A 17666-nucleotide genomic window follows, 5' to 3' on the forward strand; every position below is an offset into this window, starting at 1 on the left:
AAAATGAGTGACCACGTGGTGCTTTTCCAAATGTTCATCCCTTGTTTGTTCCTGTATGCAGTGTTTCCTGTCCAGAAGCTCAAATGTAGTTTTATCTGAAAAGGGTCCTGTCAGTCAGAATAGGGTTTAGGAACCTTCTTATATATTTGCATTTGTAATATGAGAGAAAAAACCTGCTATGCATCAGAAATAACCATTTGGCATTTTGAAAAGGAGTAATGGATCTTACACTTCTGGATCATTTCTGTACCTCATTTTCTGTCCTACTTATCGTTTGTACTGGTAAGATAAACTTGAGTCATCACCCGGCCTCCCTCGCCACTGTATTTGAATGATTTTGTTACATTTCTTAGAAATGTCTTAAAGTTAGACAGCAGCCCCCACTCACTTTGTGTCTATGTGGTGATTCTACGTATAGAATATGAATACATAAAATATCGATGTCAATGTCATGGTGAAAGTGCCGCACTTAATACAATAAAAGGCTGTGACGATCTCAGCTGCTGTTTCTGACCTCCTGCTAACGTGCAAGAGCGTCACTTACTCCCTGTTTGCTCTAAACCTTTTATATCGTTTTCTTCATGTGGTTTACAAAAGGTGGGATGGTGGGTGGCCATTGGGTTAGAGATGTAATGCCGACACAGAGGATTCCTAACATCCTGAGGATGGTCGGTTGCTAGCATAACTCGCGCACAGTTACATCTCATTACCTTCAACAAACAGCCGATTCATATATCTGGGGGGTTTCTGTATCCTGGAGTCAGTGCTGGATACTTACAGTGTTGGGCTTTGTATTCCAGCTGAATCATGGATTTACAGTGTGCAGATGGCAGCTGCAGCTGAAATAAGTCAAGACACTTGCAGAACATGTTCAAATCAAACTGTATGCGTAGCTTTGCAGTGTTTTTCAGCTTTTTTAGCAACTAAAACATGATGTACAAGAAATTAATAATATAGTTATATATACATATATTAGTAGATAATTTTGCTTTTCATTAGAGTAGACGTCAGCAATACATGTTAAATGAAATAATGATAATTTTCACAGAAAATGAAAGTGGTACATTTAAGGTTTGAGTGAGTGCAAAAGTTTCTGTTTTTTTGTAACTACTACACAAATATTTTTCCCCGTGGTCAGGCGTTGAGGGACCAGTAGGCGTGGTGGAGGTGTGTTTGTAATAGGAAGGTGTAGGAGGTGTTAGCAGGGCCAGTCTTCATCACTCACCTCCTTTATATTGGGGGTCCCTTTTTCAAATCTTTCCTCTCAGATCCGATCCCGTCTGCTGGAGTTGCTTTGGCTCAGATGGCGTCAGAGACATAAAGCAAACAACTCATTCATCAGTAGGTAGGTTTTCTTCTCCATAATTATTTAAAAGAGAAAACTGGACTCTTTCGAAGTAATAATATGTAGCATTTGCTCCAAAGGTAGACATGACAGTGCACATATACTATGTTGTGTTGCAGTATTATCTTGTATCTTGTTTTGTGTGAATTTCTTATTTGTTGTGATTTACATATAATTCTTTTCATGATGGAATAAAAAATACATGGATATTGTATGCAGGTTAAAAGTGTGTAGGTTGTTACAACAAGTAAAACTTTATTATAGTGCTTAAAAAAATAAAGGCACACAAGTTTTCTTAGTTCTCCTGTTTGATTCTTCATAAATTTATAACAGCAATTGGACATCTGTGGGATTTTTAGAGTTTTGGCTCCAGTGGTTTGTGCAGCTTTCTGTACCTTGAAAGGTGTACCTTGTCTCGCAGTTCAGTACAGTGATGCTTTGTTACTGCTCAGCCTGCTCTTACTGGTTAACTCTGGGTTTTCCACTCAAGTCTTGCTTCTTCCTGATCATTTAAAAACTTGGTTTGGCAAGCTGTTCAGTTACAATCCAGGGCTGTATTTGTAATATCTATGTTAGAAAATTCAGTTTTAACTATGTAAATGTGCGTACATGATTATTGCATGTAAAATCCATTAGTTTGGAGGATTTTATGTCAAATCAAAATTGTATTGTTTTGACTATAGCGTAGTTATAGTAATAACTACGCTATAGTCAAAACAATAACATTAAATCAACCTCTACCCAATGAAATATTCTCTTCTGTTTATTAAACTTTGTCCAACTTACAGTCTCTTTAAAGAAGGTAAAGACTTTCAAAGAAGTCTGTGGTGGAGTGTTTCATGGCAAAACACTACCCAACAAATACACTTGTCATAAATATGACTGATGTAAAAAAAATACCTTACCTAAAGAGTGTAAATGGGAACTCTGTGAATCTGGAGCGAACAAGGACCAAAAATACTCATATGATCAGAAAAAGTGTGCTAGAAACTTAAACACATTAAAAAACACATAGATAAGTAATAATAATGATTTTCCTTTTTTCATCTATAGGAGAGACCTGCCAAAGTCACCTCCAACAGCGTCTCCTAAGAAGCATAGAGGAAATACATTATTTTTGTTGTATAACAGTTTTCCAAAAGTTATACAACATCCCTGCACAGCAGCCATTGCAATATGTTAGTTACCCTCGGACTTATCTTACTCCTAATCCCATTCCCCTCCTTTCAAACCGCGACCCTTGACAAAAGAGATGCTGCAGGAAGCAATGTGACCAAAGGCAATACTGTTTCAACCTTCTCAAAACCAAAAACCACTGCTGCCCCTTCTAAACAGAGTTTGAACCCCACCCTAAAGCCAAACACTGTCACTGTGACAATTTTACCCACTGCAGGCTCCAACCAAAGATCAGCAGCCAATGCTGCAACAACCACCAAAAGCAAACTCAGTGTTGCAGTGGTTCAAACCACTCCACCATCACCAGCAAGGGCTCCTAAAGCCACTTACACCAACAGAGACAAACACAAACTCAACCAGACAGCTTCAACTAAGCTGTTGTCACTTAGTGAAGAAAAAGCCAACAAAATCAAGTCTGAACCTACTGGAGTTCACCAAGACCAGTCAACTATCACGAAGCTTTCCTCAGACAGTACTTTGAAAACCAGCAGAAACAAACCTCAACAATCTCACAATCAAACTACATCATCAAAATCTCCTTTAGCCAGTAATGAGAAGAATGCTGAGGACAAGTCCAGTCACAAAGTTCCTTCCACACCTTCCAGTGGCAGTAAGCCCACCAAAGACAGGGCTGCAGCTGGAAACCAGACTGTTTTTGATAATCCCCTCACCACCGGTGATGATAAGTCCAAAGACAAGTTAACTCCAAATGTTCCAACTTTACCTACCAGTGTTAGCAAAACTTCTCGAGGCAAAACAACAGCCTCTGGTAACCAGACCATTGCTCAAACACACACCCCTAAAAGTGATGACAAGTCCAAAGACAAATCAACTCAGAGCGTTCTGTCTTTATCTACCACCAGTAAACCTACAAAAGTCAAAGCCACAGTATCTACTAATCAGACAACTTCTGATAATTCTCCTCCTAGTGGTGATAAAAAGTCTAAAGATGTTTCAAATACTCTGCCTATACCTACCAATGGCACTAAAACTACTAAAAATAAGCATAAAGAGTCTGGACATCCATCTGTGGTTGATAGCCAACAGATCAATGATGAGAAGGCCAAAGACAAGCCTGGTGAGAGAGCCGGGGGTTCCAATAAAGATAAAGAAATGGGCACCATTACTATTACTCAGACTCCTTTAATCCAGGCAACCAGCAAAGACAATGCTGGTCCTTCACAGCCCCTTAAAGTGATCATCAGTTTCAATGGTGACTGGAGTCACACAAAGGAACAGGAGCTGACGTTAAAGCCTGGTGCTCCACTGGTGATGACACATAGCATCAACCTGCTGCCTGGTGGGTGTGCAGGGGGATGTGAAGCTGAGGTGGCTGCTCTGAAAGGACGCCTGACCCGGCTGGAAAGAGAGATGTCCCTTCTAAAGGAGAAATGTAGCTATGCCTTAAATGTACTTTAAATCTAACATTAGACAAACAGGGACTGGGCATAATAATTGTGCTTCTTCTTTTTGCCAACCAGGTCCATGTTCTGCAAATTGCCCAAATGACTGTAGTGGCAATGGGAAATGTGAGAAGGGGAAATGTATTTGCCATAAAGGATTGACAGGTCTTGACTGCAGTAAGTGTGCAAAAGATGCCGAGTGCTTTAAAGGTAAGAATACGTTTGTTATGCTTCCAAAGTTTATTTTATTCCACCTCTAACAAACTTTAAAATTTTCCTGTTCACAAGATGATAAGAAGGGTTCAAATACAACCATTGGATCTATGAATGACAGTGAAAAAGAGGTCCATGGAGAAAAACCGGAGATCAAAAAGCTTCCTCCAACAACAACTACACAAAGACCAAGGAAATTACCGCTCCAAGATGAGCCAAATGTAACGCAGAGTAATGAGAAAAAAACCAACAGCACAAAAAGCAAGAATGAAAACAAAAACAACTCTGTTGAGCTGCCCAACACGAACAAGAATCAAGTAAAGACATCCACTGACATAAATCGATTTTCAACAAGTCCATCAACAGAGGACAACAACAAAGTTTTTGAGAACAATACAACAATCGATAACTCCTCCAGAAAACACGGAGGCTTAGGATCAGTGAAGGCCGTGAATATCTCCACCTCTAGCTTCACTATCACATGGTTAGCGCCACACCGTATGTTCAAGAATTTCACTGTGATCAGAAGAGAGCCTCACACTGACAGTGACACTGATGAGAACGAGGGGCTTGGAGAGGAGATTGTTGAAAGAGACTTGATGTCTGACACTAGAACCTCAACTGAAGTCCACAGTCAGAGCACCAACACAACTGTCTCCTCTGGTAAAAGTGCTGAATCTAGAAGTAAAACTGAAACTAAGAGGATCTCGAGAGTGGTGCCTGGCAGCGCACGGTCCTTCAAGTTCAGTAATCTCAAGGCAAACACACGTTACGTGGTCCACGTATTTGGCTCTACAGCAGACAGAAGATCCAAGATTCACAGAGTTACAGCAACAACAGGTGGGATATGAAATACGAGAAACATATTTCCAAATGGTATCAACACTCTCAAAATAGCTTTTGCTAAGAAGCTCTAACACTAATCAATGAATAAAACTACTTGTTTCTATTCCCAGGTCCTGAGAAACCCACAGAACTGGTTTTTAGTAATGTAACAGAGTCCTCTCTGACTGTTTCTTGGACCAAACCGAACACCATATTTACAGGCTTTAGAGTAACATACATCAACATCGCAACAGGTTAGTCAAACCAACTTTATCTTAAGACAAAGACATTGATTTAAGCAAAAGAACAAAGTCAGTAAATATAGACAGAAACCCTGCGATGTGGGCTACAGACTTGAAAAAGAGGTAAATGTATACGATGCTTGTGTTCATGTTGTCAGGGAAAAGCCAGTTTGTGGCTGCGGACTCTCACCAATCAAGTGTTGTTCTGTCTAACTTGTCTGCTGGATCGACCTACATTATCAGTGTCACTACAACCAAAGGAAGCGCTCAGAGTGATGAACTCACTTCAGTTATCACTACAGGTAATGTTGTTGAAGTTTCACCCAGTACACATAGTGTACAAGAAGGTCAATTAATATGCTGTGAATGTTTTTTTTTTTTTTTTTTTTCATAGTACCTGCTCCTCCAACACATCTCCAAGTCATCAATGTGACAGATAACACAGCTTTGCTGCGTTGGACACCCAGCCTGGGGAAAGTAGATCGTTTCATTGTTAGCTATGGGTCCTCCAAGAGTGAGTTTGAACTGACAGTAAAAATAAGTGTAAACATGGAACTGATTGATCCATCTATCAACTTTTTTTTGTTTTGTTTTTGTTTGTTTTTTGAGTACAGCTCCAAATGTTACAGTAACAGTGATGCTGTCAGGAAATTCAGTGCAGTACCAGCTGAAAGGTTTACAGAGAGCGACTCTGTATAAGGTCAAAGTCCGGACCCAAAAGAACAACCTCCAGAGTATGGGAATATCTACTTCATTTACAACAGCAAATGGTGAGTAGAATAGGAATAACTGAAGGCTTTAGAGTTTTTTTTTTACCTTCTTAAACTTAAACGTATGCAATTCTTCTGTTTCCTAGTGGTTAAGGCCAGTGAAATTGGAGGTCGGTCTGCAGTGATTGCCTGGAGGACTTCTGTTGTTTTTCACAGCTACAGAGTGATCTATCAGATGGCAAAAGAGGAGGCAAAGGTGAGTGATTATCCGCTTTTGATTGGACCAATTTGACCAAATTAAGATTCTGCAAAAATACACCTTTGTGTGTTAGGAAGTCATTCTGGAGCCACCCATCACAGAGTATAAACTGACCGGCCTGATTCCTTCGTCATCCTATTCTGTTGTGGTACAAGGCGAGAAAAATGGAAAGTATACGTCACTTGTCACGTCACAGTTCGTCACCGGTAATTATTTTTTTCTCACTATTTAGATTAGTTAGAGCTAAATATTCATAATACTCTAAGGCACGTGTTTCTTTGCCTTCCAGGAAAATTGCGTTTCCCTTTCCCGACTGAATGCTCACAAGAATTGCTAAATGGAGCTCTGGAGTCAGGGGAAGTGACCATCTACCCGCAAGGGAAAGAGGGGCGAGCAGTGAGAGTTTACTGTGACATGGAAACAGACGGAGGCGGATGGACGGTACAAGAAACTGCAAAGACATTTACAAAGTCAGTTGGCAAAACAGGATGCAAAATCAATTTGGGTGTTTTATAGGTTTTCCAGAGACGGATGAACGGAAAAACCGATTTCTACAGAACCTGGAGTGAATATAAAGCTGGCTTTGGAAACCTAAGTGAAGAGTTCTGGCTGGGTATTGTTGGACATTATTGCTCATTTTATTATCCAGATCAAGTTGTTGCATTTTGAAGGAAAAGAAATATGCTTAGTTCATCTCTGCAACTTAATGTGTGTTTTTTTTTTTTTTTTTTTTTTTTTTTCTCCTTCCTTTGGCCAGGAAATGAGCTCCTGCACAACCTGACCAGTATCGGCCCTGTGAGCCTGAGAGTGGATTTGGAGTCTGGAAATGACACAGCTTACGCTCGTTACGCCAACTTTTCTGTTGCTTCAGAAGGGAGAAACTATACTCTTACTGTATCTGGATACACAGGAACAGCAGGTGCATTTTAAAGGATAAAAAAGATGATTTGTAAACAACTCTATGAACATTTTTTCAAAATTAAAATACATGTGTGAAAACTCATGCCAAACATGTTAGGGTTAAAAACTTTAAAATTCCAAGAATAGGCAAACATTCCAACCTTAAATTTCCAAGTTTTTTTTTTTTTTTTTCCTTTTTGTGATATTGATTATTTTTTAAAGTTTAATAAATTATTAAGCAAAACAAAAAAAATTGTTGTCCAAAATCCTAGTAGGAATATGAAATCTCTCGGGAAAACACTTGCAATGGTGCTTAAAAAATTATATTTTTTTGCATTATTTTAGCATTTATTATTATTATTACTTATTTATGGCACCTAAAACTGCTGTAACTTTATGTTTGTGGGTTTTTGTTGTATTGTTTATCGTAAGTTACAGGTTAGCATAATGTCCTTGGAAGTTTAAAAGCAACTTCATAGAAGAAACTGTAACAATCTAGTTTTTTTGTTTTTTTTCCAGCTAGATATAAAACAGATCCTAATTTAGATGCTTTATTTTCTTCTAGGTGACTCCATGAAGTACCACAATGGCCGCCCATTCTCAACTCGAGACAAGGAACCAGACCCTCTGGGGATCCACTGTGCCAAGGCTTATGTGGGGGGCTGGTGGTACAAAAACTGCTACAAAGTCAACCTCAACGGTCTTTACGGCATGAACAGCAATAATCAGGTAACCAACTTTCCTCACATTTTTCAAATACTATGGACACAGACCACAGATCAGTGATTTTCTGTTTGTTTCTGTTTATAGGGAATAGTCTGGATAGACTGGAAAGGCAAAGACGTGTCCATTCCCTTTTCTGAGATGAAGTTCAGACCGTCTCGGTTCTCCCCTGCAACTCACGGCTAAAGATGCTTCAAGCCCCGAGACTTGTACATACCTGCGTCTGCATGTCTATTCCCACAATAAATTCAATGTAGGATTTTTTATTTTTTTTTCAGATACTACTGGAACAATCAGTGTATTTAGTTCAGTTTGAAAGATGTTTTTTTGTTTTGTTTTGTTTTGTTTGCTGAGCTATTCTTATGGAAAATAAAACGAGAGTGGATGAGTAGCTCATTGCATCTGAATACTAAAGAAACCTTTTGCTTGAAGATGATTTTATCTGTTTTACCTCTAATAAATCTCTGTGCACCACACACATTAATCCCACTATTACTGTATTATTATGCACTGTCAATTGGAATAAATATTGCTTAAGTGGGTCTCGCATGTCATTTTTTGCATTTTTTATTTTATTTTTTTTCAAACCAGAGCTATTTTGCAGAAAAACTTGCACAGCACAAAGCTGAGCATCAGCCTGACTGTCATGTAAACAGAGGTTTGTTTTAATACCCTTCAGCACGTCCTGACTGTGTTCATCACGTTATCTCTTGTTATATGTGCTGGAGTCATCACATCATTAGATATGTTGACCTAAAAAAAAAAAATATTTAGCTGTCCTTGATTACAGTGCAAACACTGACAGCTTATCAAACTGAGAAGTATAAAAGAGTAGTGTAGTGTACTGACCTGCTTTTCAAAGTAGAGGATGCATGAGAGAAGACAAAATGGCAGTAGAGATGTCACTGGTCAGTGTCGGAGCATTATTTTTTCTTGCGCTGCTCCTTTTGGTACTGATTGCCAGTCAACGAAACACTCATTCGCAAGGAAAGGATAAGAAAAGTAAGTGTGCTGGGAAACTCCATTTACTGTGTGAATAATTCATGTTTCATGTTGGCTTAATAATTCAACCTTACCTATTTTTTTCTCTTCTAAAATTTGAAAGGAGTAAAAATTGGACTTTTGCAGCATCTGTACCAGTTTGTTCGCAGTTCTTCAAAACCTTCTCTGCCGGGCCCCCCGAGTCGCTTCCTTATCGGCAACATGATGGAACTGACACACGATCACTTGCCGATTCACCTGACCGATCTGGGCCAACGCTACGGAAGCGTCTACCGCTTAAAATGTGGAAAAACAAGTAATTGTTCACATAAGGGTCACATCGTCTGTCTCTGTCTGACAGACATGTAACCTTTCATTTCTACTCTGTTTGTTAAGCCATGGTGGTGCTCAACAGTTGTGAAGTCATCAGAGAAGCACTGGTGAAGAAATGGTCTGATTTTGCTGGACGACCAATTTCCTACACAGGCAAGATATATTTCCTTGATAGACATATCTCTATGAATTAGGAAGTCGCTGAAATGATGCTTTGTCAGTAATTCAACTCAAAAGGAGGGGAAACTTGATTTTTAACACACAGGATGATTTTTTCTTTAGTTTTTCTGTTATTTTGAACCATTTTTGGGGGCCCATTAAGAACAGGGACAGTGCAGGTAGGCGTCTATGTCCTGCTGGAAGATGAAAACAGCATCACCACAAACCTTGTCAGCAGAGATAATTATGAAGTGTTAGATGTCCTGGTAGGTAGCTGGGTTGAACTTGAATAAACACCAGCAAAAAAAGCAAAGCTTTTTAACTGAGCGCTGTGGAAACTTCCCTCTGGACTTCAAGCAAACTTGGACTAGACTTTCTGCCTCTCTGCTCCTCCTCAAGACACAGAAACCTCAAATTCCGATTGAAATTGGATGAGTTTTGTGAAAAATGGTGTTTTATCTGAAAAGACAAAGTCGAGGCCTTTGCCAAGATAAGACACATCTGGTGTTGTCCCAGATTTAGGAGTGAATCAACTCAAGGAGTGCAACGCTCATGTGAAGTAAACATTTGTGTGCGGTGGCGCTTGAAGAACTGACTCCAGCTGCTGTCCACACCCTGTGAACATCCAAGCTCAAAAATTGTCTTTGCTTCCAAATCCTCTCTACACTGTAGTTGTTCTTGTTGCTGGTTCACCGTTTTTAATTTATTATTATTATTTTTTGTTTGTTTTTAACAAACGTTTTTCTTCTACTAAACTTCCAATAATCTGCTTGGATACAGCATTCTTTAGTTGCTCAGCCATTTTCTTTATCTAGTAAGTCTTTCTATTCGGTTATGTTTATTCCTTTTATTAGCCGCAGCAGCTTTCAAAGTGAAATGTTCAAAATTCTCCGCTCTGTATAAAAATTTATGTAGCTGAGTTTAACTTTACAAATGTAGTCGCTACATTCCCTGATATTTTCTTCACACTCGAAACAGGAGACATTGTATCTGGAGGAGGACGTAACATCTCTCTGGGAGATTACACCGAGGAGTGGAGGGCACACCGGCGTCTCGTCCACAGTGCCTTGCAGCGCTGCTGCCAGCGGTCTTTACATGGGGTGATTGAGAGACAGGCCCTGCATTTGAGAAAGGTACAGAAAACCAGGACAGGTCCAGTGAGACCAAACCGAATTCAGGGGAATTTCCAATGTTACATAACCTGATAAAGAGTGGCCTGTTTATCTCTCAGGTTCTGATGGATTATCAAGAAAGTGCTGTTGACCTCTCAGAAGATTTTACTGTGGCGGCCAGTAACGTCATCACCACTTTAGCTTTTGGGAAAGAAGTGGGTGTCTACTTTCTCCAGCTGTTTATTTTAAGCTCTTGAGTTCTGAGGACAGTTTATAAAATGTGCTTCAATGAACAGCTGTGATTGTGCCAGAGCTGAAATTGGTTGTTTGTTTGTGTTGGGGAGAGAGCAAAGTTTCTGTTTGAATAGTTGTTTTTAGTGGTGAGGGTTGCAAAAAGATGCAGTCACGTAGTCCATTTTACCTTAGAACACAGTGTGTATCTTTTTTTTTTTTTTCTAGTATGATAAGACGTCACCAGAGCTGCAGGAGCTGCACCACTGCCTGAACAAGATCGTTGCCCTGTGGGGCTCCTCGTGGATTTCAGCCCTGGATTCTTTTCCGCTGCTGAGAGTCAGTAAATATTTAATATTATGACTGACAGTTACTGGGTTATGAAAGCGCATTTCATTCATAAATTCATGTATTATTTCCTCTCAAAGAAATTACCAAATCCCGTGTTTGCTTGTCTTCTCAAAGAAGTGGCCAGGAGGGATGCCATCATAAAACAGCACCTTAACAGTTACAAGGTTGGTGAATTTCAAAAATAGATCAAGCATGTCTATGTTTTGTAACTGACACCCTTTTATTAGTTCATAATCCTTTCCATACCAAAGTTTCATGCAGTTTTGTCACAAACCTTTTCATTTCACGTGTCCGTGCAGGGTAAGTACCTTCTGATCCAACATCTATACGACCAATTTAGGGGTGTACCTTCCAACCATGACACTTTTAGATAATTACATATAAAAGCAAAAGAAATGTTTGATTATAGGCTGAACAAATTATCAGTATTCATACATAAATGCAAGAGCCAACACACACAAACAGCAGCACAATGCATACAGTAAATGCAGCTAGGTGGGGTAGCAAACTTAAAAAAAATAGGCTAACTGAATGACAGACAATAATAACCAATAATAATACATTTTCTTTTACGTAACAGTCATGAATGACACATAAATGGGGTAATGCTAGTTAGTTTGAGAATGATAAAATAGACTAAAATAATGGTAAATACAGTCACACCATAGGGATGGATCACACACGAACATTTATGCATCCACACACAGTAATAAGGGTAGATTTTCCTCTCCACTGCTGCTACGTGCATGTTCAGTATGAGGGATTGCTGTAAATGCAACTTGCTGAAGCAAGAAGACTCAATGTCAATACTGGAAGTCAGCATTCAAAGTCAAGTGAACCTGATGGACCTTGATAACTAGTATCAACTGGAAAGTGATTGTATTGAAATGATTGTTGTTGTTGTTCCATAAAAAGTTAGACAATATCAACATTGCAAAAGTACAAAATGGCAAAGAGGGAAAATGACCAAAACACATGGACAACATAGAAATCTCAAAGGTTAAATTCAATTAATAAGATGCTGTATCCAAGTCTGTTTATGTATTATGTTTAAGTTATTTTTGTCTTTCTACATTCTGTTTGCAGGCACAAAACAAAATAAACGAAGATGCTATAACAGGATTCCTCCTCCAGGGCCTTGATAAACATCAAAGCACAGAAAGTGGGGAGGTATATACCTTCATTAAGTGCCAGGAAATATTAAAAAGGAGATATTTATAGAAATCCAATATTTTTAAGTAAGCAGAACTTTATCTGCAAACAAACTGTAGACATGTTCTTATCTCCAGCTCCTGACTGATGTCCATGTCCACATGGCGACTGTGGACCTCCTCATTGGTGGAACAGAGACCGCTGCAGCTTGGCTCAGCTGGACCGTGGCCTTCCTGCTGCACAGACCAGAGGCATAGGAAACTTTTACTGTTAATATTTTTTTAATGCCATTTACACATCTTGCAGGTTGTGTCTGTGTCTCATCTGTTATTTTTTTTCTCTATGGTTTAGGTGCAGACCAGCGTATATGAGGAGCTGTGCAGAGTTTTAGAGGGGCGGTATCCTAAATACAGTGACAGACACAGACTTCCTGTGTTGTCCTCTCTTATCAGTGAGATGCTCAGACTCAGGCCGGTTGCTCCTTTGGCCGTCCCACACAGAGCCATCAGGGACAGCAGGTTAGCTCAGCTACAATGAAACAGTGACTCAATGCATTTGTTTATGATTTGGACTCATAATGAGTTAAAAATGTCTTGAATTTTCTTTAGATATTTGAATAGTGGCTATTTAGTATTCTAGCGGATGGCAAATTAAGAAGTGGCTGATGAACCAGGTTTCTTCTGAAATTTTGACAATTAACACTCGTCTGTCTAACCTGAATAACACGTCTTTCCCATTTGGAAGAACAGCCATTGGGCTCAGTGTTATGTCATCTTTACTGATATTGTAAGAGGTTTCAGTGAAACTCTCTTAACGTAGAATTTAATAACTCAACTGAATTACATAAAGGTTACAAATTTTCTAAATTTGATTTTACTGGTTTTGCTATTCCAATAAAATATTTAAGTCATTAATTTTAATTTATTTATCAATGTATTATCTTTACCTTTTTGTTTGCTTGCATTGCTTTTTCTCCAGTGTTTTATTTGGAATTTGACTCTGGTTTTAAACCCATGTGCAGCATCGCAGGTTATTTCATCCCGAAGAACACGGTCATCATTCCCAATCTTTTTGGAGCGCATCATGATCCAGCAGTTTGGCCCGAGCCGTACAGCTTCAAACCTGGTACAGCTTTACATCCCCTGCTACAGTGTCCTGCCTGAGCTGGCTCAGCGGGTTTCAATTTGAATCTGTTACTTTTGCTTTCAGAGCGCTTTCAGGAGGGAGGTGGCGGCTCCGCTCGCTTCCTGATGCCTTTTGGAGGGGGTGCTCGGCTCTGCCTGGGGGAGTCTGTTGCCAAAATTGAACTCTTTCTGTTCACTGCTTACTTGCTGAGAGATTTCCAGTTTGTCCTTCCTCAGAACGAATGCTCCCTGCCTGACCTCACGGGGGTCGCCAGTGTTGTGCTTAAGATCAAGGCCTACAAAGTTGTGGCGTGTCCTAGGCCTTGAACTAGTCCTTGGGTAGTAGTGTGCACACATTTTCATCCCTGTAAATGTTTTCCTTTTGTTGCATTTGAGTCAGAAGAAGTTCCTTAACAAATTCAACATGTGGATCTAACTTCTGGAAAGAACAGAGCGGCAAAAATGTCTAACCTTAACCTCTGTGTAGCAATGCACATGGATCCATCTGTATCTGATTATGTACTGGAGACTCTAATTTTGAAACAATTATGGCACCACCAAGTGGACAAACACTGTACATGCATGTTGCTTACCTTTTGCATCTTCATTTTTACTCCAGTGGCTAAAAAGAGTTATATGTAGTCATACTTGAAGAAAATGATTAATATTTTTCTGGATTTGGTCACCAAATGTCATCAGGTTGAATCCTTATAAGAACATAGAAAACAAATTTAAATTTGGTCAAATAATGTGACCAAATTTACTCAAAATGAGGGAACTCCTATTTACACTTGATGAACAGCTTCTTATGTTCGAATATTAAATTTTGTCTATGTTGAATTTTTTTTTTTTTAAATAAGTAGCTCAAAAGGTTCAAATGAACCAAAATTATAGCTAAATTTTACATGCATTGTTTTTAGTAGAGTAAAACCATTCCCAAATGCACCAGTATATATATATTGTTTTACGTACATGGCACACCTAAACTTACAAACAATACAGAAAATAATTTTTTCAAGTCATGTCATGTGTTTATTAGTACAGTAACAGCTCAAAATCTAACTTTATATGTTTAATTACCAAACAGCTCCTGCGTTGAGAGTAAACTTCTGTTGAATCTGATGTTTCTATGAATTATGATTGTGGTTAGGTTTCAGAAAAGTCTTAAAGTGAATAATAAATGATCAGATAATTTCAGCTATTTTTATTTAACAGTTGTTGGAAACCCCACTCCAGCAGAGGACACTGTTGAGCTAATGTGTTCCCTCAATACATTTATAGGATTTGTTCCCTACAAAAACAACACAGGCATATCAANATAATGTGACCAAATTTACTCAAAATGAGGGAACTTCTACTTACACTTGATGAACAACTACTTATGTTTGAATATTAAATTTTGTCTATGTTGAATTTTTTTTTTTTTAAATAAGTAGCTCAAAAGGTTCAAATGAACCAAAATTATAGCTAAATTTTACATGCATTGTTTTTAGTAGAGTAAAACCATTCCCAAATGCACCAGTATATATATATTGTTTTACGTACATGGCACACCTAAACTTACAAACAATACAGAAAATAATTTTTTCAAGTCATGTCATGTGTTTATTAGTACAGTAACAGCTCAAAATTTAACTTTCTATGTTTAATTACCAAAGAGCTCCTGTGTTGAGAGTAAACTTCTGTTGAATCTGATGTTTCTATGAATTATGATTGTGGTTAGGTTTCAGAAAAGTCTTAAAGTGAATAATAAATGATCAGATAATTTCAGCTATTTTTATTTAACAGTTGTTGGAAACCCCACTCCAGCAGAGGACACTGTTGAGCTAATGTGTTCCCTCAATACATTTATAGGATTTGTTCCCTACAAAAACAACACAGGCATATCAAAAGGAAAACTTAATTTGGTATGTTACTTCAATAACTTGTAAAAATCCATCTGTTTGCTTTACAAAACTCATCATTACCAATAAACTGAGTGACCATGACAGGATATGGAAATGTCAAATAACCCAGAATGGTGAGGTTAAAGCCTCTGTCAGATAATGCTCTGAAATAAGAAATTCTAACTGTGGTTTAGCAAGTACAAAGGTTGAACTTTGCTCCCTTTCCTGTAGATGGGCTGGAGGAAGTGTTCACTGCTGTTGGTGAGTCAGTGTCACTTCTATGCAGAAACATTTCGTCTCTCAGACTTGGAGACAGAATAGAGTGGACACTGAATAAAAATTAAAAAAAAAACACTGGCTCCATCACTAAAAAATGATCAAAGAAATGTATTTTAAGTGAGCAATCGCTCATCAATAATAATCAGCTAAACGAGTCCCCTGCATGCTGGAAACCACCAGTGTGTGGGTTGCGAAATCTTTGTGTCACTTCTATTTTTCTTGTTTTACATCTACATCAAAGACTGGTCCTGCAGGAGGAGATCTCACTTTGATCTCTGTGGTTACTTGGTTGAATAAATGTAAAAAAAAAAAAAATCCTTGAACCTAACCCAGTTAGGTTGAAGGTTGCTCAAATATTCTTGAGTGGAAGTTAAGTTGATCATAGTAAAATTTAAAGAAAAAATAACTAAGATGGTTGTCAGAGCTGTTTACTAAATGCTAATAGCACGTTGTTCAATAAGCTTCTTCTCCCAGTTTTTATAAGCCCTGATGAAATGACCTTGTTTGTCCACAGAGAAGGTTCACTGAGGGCATCAAAATTTTAGCACTCTGTTAAATGTGCAGTTTCAGTCATTCATCGTTTCCTTTTAATAGATGCAGCTGCAGTTGAATTTGGCACATATGTGAAGTGGAAACACAGATACCGTGCAGGGATTAACTCTAACAGAGAACTACTACACCGAGCTGTCAGAGTAGCATAATTACTACTATTTATCTTGACTCCTAAGTCAGTTATGATATTAAATGACTGATTTGTTTTTGCAGCTTATCTGTGGTGAAGTGTCAGAATTGTAAGGCAGAATTTGCATTGAAATCAAGCAGATATGGTGAAATGTGTTTCTCTGAAAACTATGATATCACATACTCTGTATAAAAACACACACCTACAGAGGCGTTTTTATACAGAGTATAAAAACTGCCAGGAAGGACTCTTCAGTGTAACGGCCTCAGGTTTGCATTGAAATAACTTCCTTCAATGTGATGTCACAAAGTGATTTCCGGAAGAGGTATTTTAAGATACCTCTGTTGCTCTCAGAGAACTTGGTCATATTTGTGAAGCATTTAAAGGAGTTCTGTAGAAGAAGAATGAATTTCCAGCCTTTGATTGGACTGTGTCTCATTTCTCCTCTATGGGCATCGCTGGCACTTTATTCACCAGGTAGGTACAACACTTCTCTTATAATCAAATTATCTAGGTTGCATCAAGTATTTAATTTAGTATTTACAAGAATATCTTCTGAAAAGAGAATGAATGTCGAGCCTTTGGTTGCTCTGTATCTCATTACATCTGTTCAGTCAGATTCACTTTATTCCTCAGGTAATTGTAGCACATTTATTATATCTAATCAGCCTAATTGATCTCTATTTAGTATTTATTTAAGTATTTATTTACAGTGATGATTTGGTACTCTGTTGTACCAAAGCTAATGCTTTCTCTGCTTATATATTGTAATTAACTGTAAAATTTGGATGTCGTTGCTTTGTTGTCATGGCAAATAGATACTAGTATATCCATCCATCCATCCATTTTCTGTCACCCTTGTCCCTCAGTGGGGTCGGGAGGGGTGCTGGTGCCTATCTCCAGCTCACGTTCCGGGCGAGAGGCGGGGTACACCCTGGACAGGTCGCCAGTCTGTCGCAAGATACTAGTATATAAACTGGCATTTTTTCATGAAGTCCATCTTTCAGAATGAATGTTGTTTTGAATCTGGGATTTGTTTTTAATAAGCACAAGCTTTCCTAAAGAGAGTTTTAGATTTATAAAAGTTCTTGATGGAAAAGTGACTGTAAGAGTGTTTTCACTGATGGCTTGATATTTAATAAACTGCTCAAATGTGCTTGAGAGGAACAGGAAACAAATGATGGGAAGCCTCTTAAAGGTTATTCAGTGTAGTTTGTATTTCAGTTATTTCTCTAATCATGACATGTTCACTAAATATCCAACACAGCAACAGAGAATATGACTGGGATTCACTGTGCAAGTGAATTCAAGTTGGATTATGATCTGCACGCTTTTGAAAAGAACTGTATTTATATTTTTCATTTGAAAACCTAAATGCATGTATTTTTAGCTTGAATGCATTGTTTTATTATTACACACAGGTCCTGTGCTGCAGATTGCTATACCAGGAGACAGAGTTACCTTGATATGTGGTTTACCTTCTGGATCCTGCTCTTCTGTAAACTGGATAGTCACAGGTTCGATCGTTTCCCTCATCTGGGAAACAGATGAGGTGGTTACAGCTGGAAAAGTGACACATT

General features: G+C 38.5%; 2 protein-coding genes across 2 annotated transcripts; both read left to right on the forward strand.

Annotated features, from left to right (window-relative positions):
- The first annotated feature begins 1204 nt into the window (after positions 1–1204).
- On the forward strand, positions 1205–8338 carry LOC103150409 (tenascin-like). Its single transcript, XM_007570016.2, has 15 exons — positions 1205–1345; positions 2399–3914; positions 4003–4134; positions 4213–4977; positions 5094–5216; positions 5363–5506; positions 5599–5718; positions 5819–5974; positions 6061–6170; positions 6247–6379; positions 6463–6614; positions 6690–6786; positions 6931–7092; positions 7639–7802; positions 7884–8338. Exons 2-15 carry the CDS (start codon positions 2522–2524, stop codon positions 7980–7982), a joined length of 3750 nt encoding a protein of 1249 aa, XP_007570078.1. The 5' UTR covers positions 1205–1345; positions 2399–2521; the 3' UTR covers positions 7983–8338.
- A 259-nt stretch (positions 8339–8597) lies between these two features.
- Positions 8598–14436, forward strand: LOC103150410 (steroid 21-hydroxylase-like). The gene is made up of 12 exons (XM_016680669.1): positions 8598–8798; positions 8902–9093; positions 9174–9263; positions 10248–10402; positions 10501–10596; positions 10841–10951; positions 11041–11127; positions 12050–12133; positions 12253–12366; positions 12467–12633; positions 13137–13240; positions 13325–14436. Exons 1-12 carry the CDS (start codon positions 8669–8671, stop codon positions 13564–13566), a joined length of 1572 nt encoding a protein of 523 aa, XP_016536155.1. The 5' UTR covers positions 8598–8668; the 3' UTR covers positions 13567–14436.
- Positions 14437–17666: the final 3230 nt, after the last annotated feature.

The sequence above is a fragment of the Poecilia formosa genome, unplaced genomic scaffold (assembly GCF_000485575.1).
Source record: "Poecilia formosa unplaced genomic scaffold, Poecilia_formosa-5.1.2 Scaffold253, whole genome shotgun sequence".
Classification (NCBI taxonomy): domain Eukaryota; kingdom Metazoa; phylum Chordata; class Actinopteri; order Cyprinodontiformes; family Poeciliidae; genus Poecilia; species Poecilia formosa.

Excerpts from the sequence above, each read along its gene's own strand:
- LOC103150410 (XM_016680669.1), top strand. The coding sequence starts at position 8,669 with ATGAGAGAAGACAAAATGGCAGTAGAGATGTCACTGGTCAGTGTCGGA. Across the intron at positions 8,799-8,901 it reads GCAAGGAAAGGATAAGAAAA|GAGTAAAAATTGGACTTTTG; the intron begins GTAAGTGTGCTG and ends AAAATTTGAAAG. Across the intron at positions 12,367-12,466 it reads TCCTGCTGCACAGACCAGAG|GTGCAGACCAGCGTATATGA; the intron begins GCATAGGAAACT and ends TCTATGGTTTAG.
- LOC103150409 (XM_007570016.2), top strand. The coding sequence starts at position 2,522 with ATGTTAGTTACCCTCGGACTTATCTTACTCCTAATCCCATTCCCCTCC. Across the intron at positions 6,171-6,246 it reads TGGCAAAAGAGGAGGCAAAG|GAAGTCATTCTGGAGCCACC; the intron begins GTGAGTGATTAT and ends TTTGTGTGTTAG. Across the intron at positions 7,803-7,883 it reads GCATGAACAGCAATAATCAG|GGAATAGTCTGGATAGACTG; the intron begins GTAACCAACTTT and ends TTCTGTTTATAG.